Source organism: Lepidochelys kempii, chromosome 1 (assembly GCF_965140285.1).
Source record: "Lepidochelys kempii isolate rLepKem1 chromosome 1, rLepKem1.hap1, whole genome shotgun sequence".
In the NCBI taxonomy this organism is placed as follows: domain Eukaryota; kingdom Metazoa; phylum Chordata; order Testudines; family Cheloniidae; genus Lepidochelys; species Lepidochelys kempii.
The window spans coordinates 198,091,935-198,103,961 of record NC_136380.1 but is presented as its reverse complement, the minus strand read 5'-3'; the positions used below and the strand labels follow the sequence as shown (position 1 = coordinate 198,103,961).

General features: G+C 44.7%; 1 protein-coding gene across 1 annotated transcript in view; it reads right to left on the bottom strand.

The window, feature by feature from the left end:
- The window catches only part of ABI3BP (ABI family member 3 binding protein), a 317,415-nt gene that overhangs the window by 31,601 nt on the left and 273,787 nt on the right, over positions 1–12,027 (bottom strand). Inside the window, exons 47-50 of the mRNA XM_078851501.1 lie at positions 11,878–12,009; positions 10,434–10,502; positions 8,683–8,895; positions 4,592–4,700 (exon numbers count right to left, since the gene is read on the bottom strand). Of these exons, the coding sequence (XP_078707627.1) occupies positions 4,592–4,700; positions 8,683–8,895; positions 10,434–10,502; positions 11,878–12,009 (523 nt within the window). The remainder of the gene's footprint in view (positions 1–4,591; positions 4,701–8,682; positions 8,896–10,433; positions 10,503–11,877; positions 12,010–12,027) is intronic.

The window sequence follows — 12,027 nt, the reverse complement described above, 5'->3', positions numbered from 1 at the left end:
ATTAGATCCGTAGTCAACACATATTGTTCTAAATGAGGGGGTCACGCACCTAGCTAATTACTCCTTAGTGCCAATAACTTGTAGTAGTTTTGAGAAAGCACAACCCACCAAACACTGCCATTATGATTTGTACTTTCAGGTTATTTGCACTTTTACCAGTCTTCTAGTTATTTTTCCCTTATGCTGAAATTCTGCAAACATTATTTTTGACAGTTCTCCAGGTGCAGAGGCCAAGGCACTAATCATCTTGGGAAAAGTTTTTTAAATGACCAGTGATAAGTGCCAATTGTCAGGCATGTGTGATGATTAGAAAATGGAACAGACAAAACACGTCTGTGTCTTGGGCAAACACGTAGCATTTCCAACAAAATGGAATAATATAAGAACATCAGCACATTTCATGCAGGCTGCTGAGCAGCTGACAGTGCCATGCATTCATTTAAAGGGTGTGCCTTTTACGCAGTAAAACTGGTTTCAAACAGAACATTATGCTCTCATTTCATTGAGTCTGGATGCTTTGGAGTAGTCTGAATTCACACCAAACAAAAAAGCTGAGGTACAGATTACAAGGCAAGCAAAAGATGCTGTAGTTTGGACTGAAGTCCTTGCACCAATCATTGGGTGAATTAAGTAACTATAAACTCCTCGGTTATGAACTAAGTTATAGTTGTTTCTGAAGTTTATTTTGCCGGGCATGTCTAGAGGAGAAAATAGCCAGCATTATTCCTATGAGTCAAAGCAAACAGATGCTTTATACCATGATCTTCAAGGCTTCAGTCTCTCAACAAAAGGCCCTGTTTACTTTACAAGAAGAGCGTGCTAGCAACCACTAGGTTTAAACATGGTAGTCTGTAAGGTACCCCAACCAATGAGGACAGATTTTTGTTTCTTTTAAGAACCATCCAAATCAAATCATGCTGTACATTAAGATCCCATCCTACACAAAGCTAAACTGCCCACCTGAAGGAAGTCCATATTATGGCTTTATGGTACAGTTAAAATACAATTCTTCAAAAAACAAAACAAAAAAAAAAACCGTTCCCAGTGTAAAATGGTCAGGGAAACTATGTTGCAACTGTGTTCAAATATAGTTGTCATAGAGTGGATGGACTATACATATTTTATTTTAGCTCCTTCCAACAGAAAAAGGATGGACGGGATTCCTTTAGCAGTCCATTATCACTATTCCTTAACTGACCAGATTTTTGGTTCAGTGACGCAAAGCAATTCCTCAGCTTCTGTCCCTCTCTACCCGGACAAACCCTGCTGCAATGGACAGAGTTCTTAGACCTTGGTGACTTGAGGAATGAGAGATTAGGAGATGACCAGCCCTGCATCTTGACCACCAAGATGGTCCCAAAATATGATTTTATAGGTGACCTAGAGGGGAAATTTCAGTGCAGTGCATGGAGATTGTTACAACACACATTTCTAAGGCACACATTTCACAACAGTACCATGCAACAATACTGCTCCACAAGTATTAATGAAGTCCCAAGGCTACATCCTTGTTCACTACGAGGAAAACATACTCTTTGGTGATCCATGAATTTTAGCAGATGAGCTTAAAAACCTAAAACACGTTCGCAGAGAATTTTAGTGCTCACAAACCGGGTGAATTTGGCATCTCGGGTCAAACTGTTCAGTTTCATCCATAGAATGGAAAAGGCAGAGACAGTGGCAGCACAAGCTTCCACACAGTGCTAGAAAGACTAAAAAAGCACAAGGCAGTCTGTTCATGCAAACAAACTCATTGTCTTCTCACATTCCCATCTCTGTGCATCATTGCCTGACATTCCCTGTGCATGAAATATCCTTCACGCCTCAGTTCACCAGCCCACTCCTCTCCTTCCTTGCAGATCCCTCTTAAACGCTCACTTCTTCCACAATGCCCACAAGAAGTGAACAGCTCTCCTCAGAAAGAATTATTAGCAGTTACTCTTCCTGTTGGACTTCCTAGTGAATTTATTATTATTTATTTATGTTCATTACAGTAACACTTAAGAGACGCCAACCCAGAATGGGGCCCTGTTGTGCTAGGTGTGCTAACAGGAGGCAGTTTCTGCCCTAAAGAGTGTACACAACCTAAACAGGAAAGATAGAGGAGAGTGGGAGGGGGAAACAGAGGCACAGAGAAATGAAAAGTCACATAACAGATCAATGGCAGAGTTAGTAATAGAACCCAGGGTCACCAAGCTCCCAGCCCAGCGCCTTTTTCTTTTTCTTCAAGACTGTAAGTATTCTGGAGCAAGGGCTTCCTTCATGCTGTATTTTGTGCAGCCCCAGGCACTTGACAAATACCAATAATGTTATGCTGTATACTTTGCTAGAGGAAAATATGAATATTAATGGTATGTTTTTCCTGTTCAGTCACAGCAGACGTACTGAAGATCACCATTTGAAGGAACAAGGAAACTGCTTTATTACTAAGGTACTATTTAATAACCAGTGACATGCAGGACTAAATGGCTGCTGTTGGGTCTGGAATTCTGATCTAATCCTACTACTGACATAAATTATCATGACTAAAATGGTTGTACAGGATCTCAGACAGAAGGAGTTTAGTTACGTGAGCTGCAATAATGATAGAAAAATCTTCACTTAATTTGTTACAGGTGGGAGTCTGAGTTGCCTTATGTATGCTGACAAATATAATACTTTTGTATTAGCATTTACCATGGGAAAAACCTGACTCTCAGCTTCTGGCAGAGATTTATCAGAATTTACTACTTGTATTGTGGCTGCAATGAAAACACATTCTCTCTTTTATCCTTGACATCGCTTCTAAGGCCCGGTCTACACTACCACTGTAAATTAATCTAAGTTATGTTAGTTAAGTTACGTAAGCAAAGTAACTTACGTCAACATACCTTAGATCGACTTACAGCGGTGTCCACACTATGCTATGTCAACGGGACATGCTCTCCCGGCAAAATAGCTTCTGCCTCTCGGTGAGCTGGATTACAGATGTTGATGGGAGAGTGCTCTCCCATCAATTTAGTGTGTCTTCACCAGACCCGCTAAATCGATGCATCGATTGCAGCTGTGCCAATTTAGCCACGTAGTGTAGACATGGCCTAAGTCTATTCACTTTGAAGACAGATACCCTGAGGCACACTGAGCATGATGCGATTATTCCTCAATATTGAAAATATTCATGCTCCATTCAACTTCAAAATATTTGGATGTTAATTCTTGAATTCTCCCCCCAGACATGAATATTGGATCATTAGCTATGTTTTAATATTGGTACAACAAATTCACATCTGTACACATTTATGTAATTATACACGTATCAAAATAATCTGCCACTCAAACTACAATTATTCATTTAAAAAGGAAGTCACATATGCAGTTTTTGGTGAGATACTCCCACTGGAAATTTTAGTCTCACCCTCTAGATCAGGGGTGGGTAAACCAAGGCCCATGGGCCGGGTGCGGCCCATCAGCCGTTTTAATCCGGCACTCAAGCTCCCGGTGGGGAGCGGGGTCTGGGCCTTGCCCCGCTCTGGCCAGGGAGCAGGATTGGGGGCCGCTCCATGCTGCTCCTGGAAGCAGCAGCATGGCCCCCCTCCAGCTCCTATGTGCAGGGGCAGCCAGGTGGCTCCGCTCTGCACGCTGCCCCCACCCCAAGCACAGCCTCTGCAGCTTCCATTGGCCAGGAACCGCGGCCAATGGGAGCTGCAGGGGCAGTGCCTGTGGACGGGGCAGTGTGCAGAGCTGCCTGGCCACACCTCCGTGTAGGAGCTGAAGAAGGAACATGCCGCTGCTTCTGGGAGCTGCTTGAGGTAAGTGCCGCCCGGAGCCTGCACCCCGAGCCTCCCCCCACACCCCAACCCCCTGCCCCAGCCCTGATCCCCCTCCTGCTCTCTGAACCCCTTGGTCCCAGCCTGCAGCACCCTCTTACACCCCAAACTCCTCATCCCCAGCCCCACCCCAGAGCCCGCATCCCCTGCTGGAGTCCTCACCCCCCCACAGACCCACCCCAGCCCGGAGCCCCCTCTTGCATCCTGAACTCCTCATTTCTGGCCCCACCCCAGAGTCCACACCCCCAACCAGAGCCCTCACCCCCTCCCACACCTCAACCCCAATTTTGTGACCGTTCATGGCCCACCATACAATTTCTATTCTCAGATGTGGCCCTTGGGCCAAAAAGTTTGCCCACCCCTGCTCTAGATTCTTGAAACCTGAATTCTATAGGATGGTTAAAAATATGGAAATGTTAGCACATTATTAAAGTCCAGTACTCATGTTTCTACAAAATATAATTCATTTTTCCTATTAAATTCTACAGGATTTTTTTTTCCCATAAGAGGCAGTAGACCTTTAAAAATTAAACTGTGGATCTTTTTGCCAGGACACCGAATATGTCACCTTTGCACTATACTGAGCTCATGGAGTCTGGACCATCTGCAACATCCTTGGCATGAGATTACTTTCTGTGTTAATTACAGTTTAAAAAAAGTCTGCTTCCCATCAGAATTAGAACAAACTCACTTTGTTCTTATATTTGTATCTTCTTCTTAAACTAGGATATGACTGACAGTCTAAATTAGCGGGATGAATTTGAAAAGTTTTCTTACTGCATTACCTTGTGTTAGGTTTTAGATTTTCCACTGTAGAGTGGGTTTGATTTGTAGTTAGAATGGACGTCCCCTTTCCATTAGGTGCTCCATTTTCAGTTGATACAACCTCATACTCTGAAAAGTTAAAAGAAACAGAAATTTTCCCTTTAATAAAAGCTCTAATTCCTCTATATTTTTCATTCCTCTCTTTTTTCTTGTCTGATTTCCTCCTTTGTGTGGATTTTCCATATTATCTTCTTATAGATCATAATGGTATCCCATATGAACTATTCTTTGTTTATAACCTGAGCTGATTAAAAAAGACAGTTACTCACCTTCTTGTAACTGTTGTTCTTCAAGAGGTGTTGTTCACGTCCATTCCAGTTAGGTGTGTGCGCAGTGTGTACGGTCATCATAACCTTTTCTCCTTAGCAGCTCCCGTTGTGTCGGTCAGGGAGTCCCCTGGAGTGGCACTCTCTTGGTGCTCAATATATGACCCTGCTGACCCGACCCCCCTTTGGTTCCTTCTTGCCGGCTACTCTGACAGAAGGGAAGGAGGGTGGTATTGGAATGGACATGAACAACACATCTCGAAGAACAACAGTTACAAAAGGTAAGTAACCATCTTTTCTTCTTTGAGTGATTGTTCACGTCGATTCTAATTAGGTGACTCCCAAGCTCTCCCACGCGGGGTGGGTTCGGAGTTAAGGAATCACTGACTGGAGCACCACTATACTGAGAGCTGAATCGTCTATAACACGCTGTGTGATGGCATAGTGGGTGGCAAAGATATGCACCAAGGACCAGGTCACCATTCTGAAGATCTCTTAGATAGGCATCTGGGCCAGGAAAGCGGTGGAAGAGGCCTGGGCTCTTGTCGAGTGGCCCGTTATAGCCGGGGCTGGGACCTTGGCAAAGTCATAGCAGGTCCGGATACAGTCCGTAATCCAAAAAGAGATGCGCTGTGCGGAGACCGGAAGTCAAACACCTGGTTTGACTTCCTGAGAGGCTTTGTGCACTCAGTGTAGAACACTAGGGCCCTCTGCACATCTAATGAGTGAAACCTCTGCTCCTGTGTGTTGACATGTGGCTTGGGGTATAAAACAGGTAGAAAAATGTCCTGGCTGAGGTGGAATTGGGATACAACCTTGGGAAGGAAAGCTGGGTGTGGTCTGAGCTGTACCTTATCCTTGTGGAAGATTGTGTGTGTGTGTTGGGGGGTGGGGGTGGGTTGGAGATTAGTGCTTTTAGCTCTGACACTCTCCTGGCCGATGCGATGGCAACCAGAAAGACTACCTTCCACAAGAGATACAGAAGGGAACATGTAGTGAGCAGCTCAAATGGGGCTCCCATCAGCCTAACTAGGACCTGATTGAGGTCCCAAGTCAGTTCTGGTGGGCAAAAGTGTGGGTATAGCCATTCCATTCCCTTAAAGAAACTGCCCACCATAGGACTGGCAAAGACTGAACACCCTAACTCTCTGGGGTGGAACGCTGAGATGGCCGCGAAGTGCACCCTGACAAATGATCCAGCCAGGCCTAGCTGCTTCAGGTGCAGTAGATAATCCAGGATGAATGGTATAGATGTGGAGAAATTCGACTGTGGTTACACCAGCATGAGAACCGTTTCCATTTGGCCAGGTAGGTGGCCCTGGTGGAAGGTTTCCTGCTACCAAGGAGTACCTCCCTCACCGATTCTGTGCACTGGAGCACCCTTGCGTTTAAACATGAAGTTTCCAGGCCATGAGATGGAGGCACTGGAGGTCTGGATGAAGCAGGCGGCCGTGGTCCTGTGTAATCAGATGGGGAAGGAGCAGCAGCGCGGGGGCCGGGGCGGGGGGGGCCTCTCTGACAGCTCCAGAAGTGTTGTGTACCAATGTTGGCATGGCCACACTGGAGCAAGCGGAATTACCTATGCCATGTCCCTGTGGATATTTAGGAGAACCTTGTGGATGAGTGGTATCAGAGGGAAGGCATACAGTAGATGGTTCCCACAGTGCATTATGAACGCATCCGAGACTGATCCCGGGCTGTGTTCTTGGAAGGAGCAAAATACTGGACACTTCCTGTTGCTCCTGGTGGTGAATAGGTCTACCTGGGGAAACCCCCACCTTTGGAAGATGGAGTGGATGATGTCCATCCGGATAGAACACTCGTTACTGCAGAACAACCTGCTGAGGTGGTCCGCAAGCTTGTTGTGTGCTCCCAGGAGATAGAATGCCACCAGGTGAATGGAGTGGGCTATACAAAACTCCCACAGGTGGAGAGCCTCCTGACAAAGAGGGGAGGAGTGGGCTCCACCCTGCTTGTTTATGTAAAACATGGCAGTGGTGTTGTCGGTCAGCCTGCCACGCACTGACCTTGCAATATGGTATGGAAGGTCTGGCAGGCTAGTCTCACCGCTCTGAGTTCCTTCCTATTGATGTAGAGCAGGATCTTGGTTGCAACCACATGCCCTGAGTCTGTCGGTCTCCTAGGTGTACCCATCAACCAAGCACATGTCCGTTACTAAGGTCATGGATGGTTGAGGGGTGGTGAATGGGACTCCTTCGCAGACCATGCAAGGGTCCAACCACCATCCTACCGTGTCTAGGACTCGTGACGGTACTGTTACTACTGAGTCTAGACTGTCTTGACCCAGGTGATAAACTGAAGCGAGCCACACCTGGCATGCCTCATGACATAGCTGCATGCCGCCATGTGTCCCAAGAGGCTGAGGCATGTCCTTGCGGTGGTGGGAGAGTATTGTCTGAGCATCTGAATGACGTGTGACAGTGTTTGGAATCTGGGCTCTGGCAGGATGGCTTTTGCCTGAACCGAATCTAGCACCACCTCAATGAATTCTATTTGTTGGGTGGCTGACAGCGTCCAGTGCCGGGGAACAGTTCCTGTGTTCCAGTGCCAGGCAATAGAGGGCGATCACAACTGGTGCCGAAGACCCCGAGCATTGCATTCCCTGTGTCTTACTATCTTGTACTGGGACCGGTGCTGGGGGTGAAGTAGATTGTGAACGGTGCCGGTCTGCTGAGGAAGAGGGCCTCATCTTTGCCGGTATGCCTCTAGATGGCACTCGTCTAGGCGGTGCTGGGGGCTTGTCTCTAACAGCAAGGGGCTGAGGTGCAGTACTTTCTATGAGCTCCCTTGCCACCTCGAAAGTATCTGGGGTGGAGAGGGGTTCCTCTTTCCCAAACACCAGACTGCAGACTATTTTATACCATTACATGTATTCCTCTTGAAAGAAAGGACTGAATTTGCCTCTAGTTATATAGATCTGTAAAATGGGTATGACTAAGGGTCCACAGTGGACTTGTGAGTACATCAAGGCTAAGGGAGTCCTTCACTTAGCAATAATGACAATATGCAAGATCATCCATTAGACTAATGAAATACATTGTGTTTTTTATGGGAAGATGAACATGAATGCTAAGTTATCCTCACTATTTTTTAAATCTAAAAACCTGACTTGGGTTTCAGATTTCCAAAGGAAAGGTGTAACTATTTTAGGGCCTGATGATCCTACAAGTATCTACTCTGGGGTGTGATGCTTATTACTGCGAGTACAAGCCCATCGACTTTATTGGTTAGTCGTAAGGCTTTGCTGGATCAGGTCCTTAGCATTACAAACTCCACGTCTGTATTATTGCTATAAAATGCTATGCACACCTACAATACTGTGCTATACATAAGTGTTAAATAATAATGTTAAATAACTTGCTTTTCCCTTTTATTGTCAAACAGCTGAATCACCAATATTAGATCCTACCAGACTGTAGAGAATCCACTTACCTACAGTGCACCGAGGAGGCAGAAATAAATAATGGGAAGACACATATTGTATAGGCCTGATTCTACATTGTCTTGCATCTTGTGTAGTCACTGACATCAGTACACAGTGAGTGTGCAGAACTCCACAGTTCTGATTTGATAGCATTTTACACCCACCTTCTGCAATTGTCAACAGTTACACAAGATGCTAGGCAGTGAAGAGTCAGGCTCCCTTTGTCTAAATGACACTTTCATCTGTGGACATAAAACAACAACAAACATTTAACTAAAGTAAAAATGAGCATACAGTGTTATATATTGAAGTAGTAGATGATAACTGAAATTAAACTGACCGGTAACGGTGTCATTTTCCGGTTTTGTCCAGTTCAGTACGACAAAGCTTGGACAACCCTCGACTGTCACCACAGTGAGGTTGGAAGGAGGATTTTGTGGAGGGCTAGTAACATCTTCCTTGTTGCTGCCTTCCTCTTCTGGGAAGTACTGGAGAGTGGTTGTAATAGAACATGGCTCGCTTACATTCTTTGGCACATACTTGACGTGAGGGCCTAGGAGAAAAGCATCACCAGTTAGTGCTTCGTAGGACAGCAGAATGCAGATACACCTAAAACAAGGAAAAACTTATTTAAGTGCATGAAGTAGGAAATCCTGCTTGATAAATCATGTCCAAAGTCTAACACAAATGCCATTCTGTGATGGTCACATCTACACTTGCGCATTGTATTCGTGCGTATATTTTAACTATTATTTTCCCATTTTTTGTAATTTATCTTCTTTAATGCCTACATGTGAGAGACAGAATAATAAATATCCCAACACCAACATGTTGGTGTGATTTTTGTACACCTTGAGCCTATGCTCATTTCACCCATCTCTCATTCGCAGTGGGCACTCAAAACTACAGGGACAGTGTTACATAGGAGTCAACACAGGTGAAGGACACAGCTAAATATTCTGAGCAAGTGAATTAGTTTCTATCACAAACTGGGACAAGGACTGACTTTGATTTTTACAGTGCCTAGAAGAATGAAGCCCTGCTCCAAAATGGATTTGTCAAGAATAAATCTTGCCACATGCAACTAACTTCCTTCTCTGACAGGGTTACTGCTCTGGTGGATGGTGGGGGAAGAGGGGAAGCTGTAGACATGATACATCTTGATTTTAGTCAGGCTTTTGACGCAATCCCACATGACATTCTCATAAGAAAACTAGGGATATGCGGTCTAGATGAAAAACCTGGTTGAAAACCTGGTTGAAAAAACGTATTCAAAGAGTAGCTAATAATGGTTTGTTATCAAACTGGGAGGTTGTGTCAGGTACTCTGCAGTTATTCTCTGGTGGCTTGTCTACACTTAAGCGGTACAGCTTTGCCGCTGTAGTGTTCTGAGGTTAGACATGACCTATGCTGATGGAAGGGATTCTCCTACCAGATTGGTCATCCACCTACAAATCCTATTGTAGACCTGGCCTGGGATCAGAGAGTGGAAAGAACCAGAAGAGGGCAGAATAGTGTTTAAGTTTCTACTTTTACTTTGGGATTTTGGTTAGGGGGATTCTGGCCCTGAAAGAAGGAGGAGCCCAGAGAGTTGCGGGGATGAAGGTCTGAGAAAGGAATAAGTCCAAGGAAACAACAGCAAAGAGTTGGATGGAGAATTCCTTGCTGCTGGTTACAGAGTCACTGAGCTAGAATATGGTGTAAGTGGGACAGCCCAGGTTCCTTTACCAGCCACTGCTAAGCAAACATTAAGCAAGAGAAGGGGAGAGGGACGATGGAAAGTCCTGAGAAAAGGGAGTGACAACCATGGGACCCAGAGTTGGGTCTGAATACCCGATATATTGCTCAACTGTTCTGTTATGGTAGAAGGGGTGGACTTAAATCATCACCCGGCTGAAGAGCCAAATCATGGGAAGAGATGGACCACCAGAGACCAGAGTGGCTATTGGCAAGGAATGCCAGACTGGGAGAGAACTGCTACACCCTTGCTGGTCAGGAGGAGGCACGCTACTGATGAGTCCAACACTTCTACAGATATAGATAGATAGGTAAATATATAATAACGAAGGATTGTAGCCATTACAGTCATACCTGTGTACCGTGGTTTGCCCAGAGAATCAGTCTCTGATGTAGGACTCGAGCTGAAGACAGTTGCATTAACTGGGGAAGACACAGTCACAATAAAATTCTCAGAAAAGCATCAAGTTGCAATATAAAAATGACAACACCTCATATTTCATCTGCCATTCTAAATGACCTCTCCATGGTGCATGCTTGCTGTCATTTTTGCTTTCTCCTAGTAGTCACCTGAATTTGGCTGTGATGGAAAATAAAAGCCTATCTTCTCGGCCAAAACCAGGATAATCATTACCCAAATGACTGAGCTCTTATTTTAGCTGCCTATTTTCATTTGTTTTTAAACAAACAAAGACTGTCACTTGTTTGTATCTAGTGGCTTATCATTACTGTAAAGAAGCATACCAAGTTAGGAGCAGAAATTACAACTTTCCAATAGGTTTCACAGTAGCAGCCATGTTAGTCAACTTTCCAAAAGTGAACTCAGACTGTGATCTTCTAGCCATACGAAGTAACAATCCTGAAAACTCAATATCTGTTTTTGGGAACAGACCTTGATGGACAGCACACAATGTAAATTCACAGAATGCATTCTTATAAATCTAGCATCAAGCCTGCTTTTGCCAGCAGACTGGGTCATAGAGAGTTCACCAACATTGTTAAGAGCCTGGAACTTTTGTGTTACTACGGAGTGAGTGAAATAAGTAAACTGAACATCCTTTATGATAGTGCAGCCATGCCCGCACACATTGGGGTTGTATTTGGCCCAAGGATAGATTCAAAGCCAAACCCCAAAACACACCTGAACTTTGGGGTCATTCAGAATCTGAATCCAGATCCAAATTTTGAAGCTTGCCCCTCATTTTACAATGTGCCAATCACAACTTTCTCAAACTCAGATGAGTTTAAAAAACAGATCTAGTTGCTTGGACCCATCTTATATTACTTCTTATAGGCAAGGGGGCTGGGTTATCAGAGTAACTAGGTGGATATATACAACACCACCACCACCGTGTAGATCACAGCTTGACATGAATGTGTGGGCATTACATACAGTGAAACTCTCAGAAAAGGAGGCTACATCTTGTGGTGCCTCAACACAATTCAAGTGGCCTATTAGTAAGTATCAAAAGTGTGTGAGGCACGTACAGACTTCTAGGAAGAGAAACGGTCTTATTCTGATCTCACAGAGATGCAAATCAGGAGCAAGTCAGTTGAATTCAATGGAGTTATACCCGTGCAGAAGTGGTGTAAGTGAGATCAGAATCAGAACCAGTCCAGGGGACCTTACATTACATAGATAACATAAACACAAGTGCTTGGGGGAAGGGATGCAACAGAAAAAAAAGTGATTGATACAATCAGGGGGCTGAATTGCATGGAACTTTAATACAGGAGCTCCCTTAACTTCAGATAAAAACAAACAAAGATAAAACAAAACTGCTCCTAACATGCTTACCATAGTCCTCTGGAGAAGCAGAAACTGTTGGCTTCTTTCTTGGCCTTTCCATCTTCAGAGATATGGTTGGTCCAGTAGGTTTAGCTACAGTAGTCGTGGAAGAAGGTGGAACTCGTGACTTCAAGGCAATTCCTATGTAGAAGAAGCGAG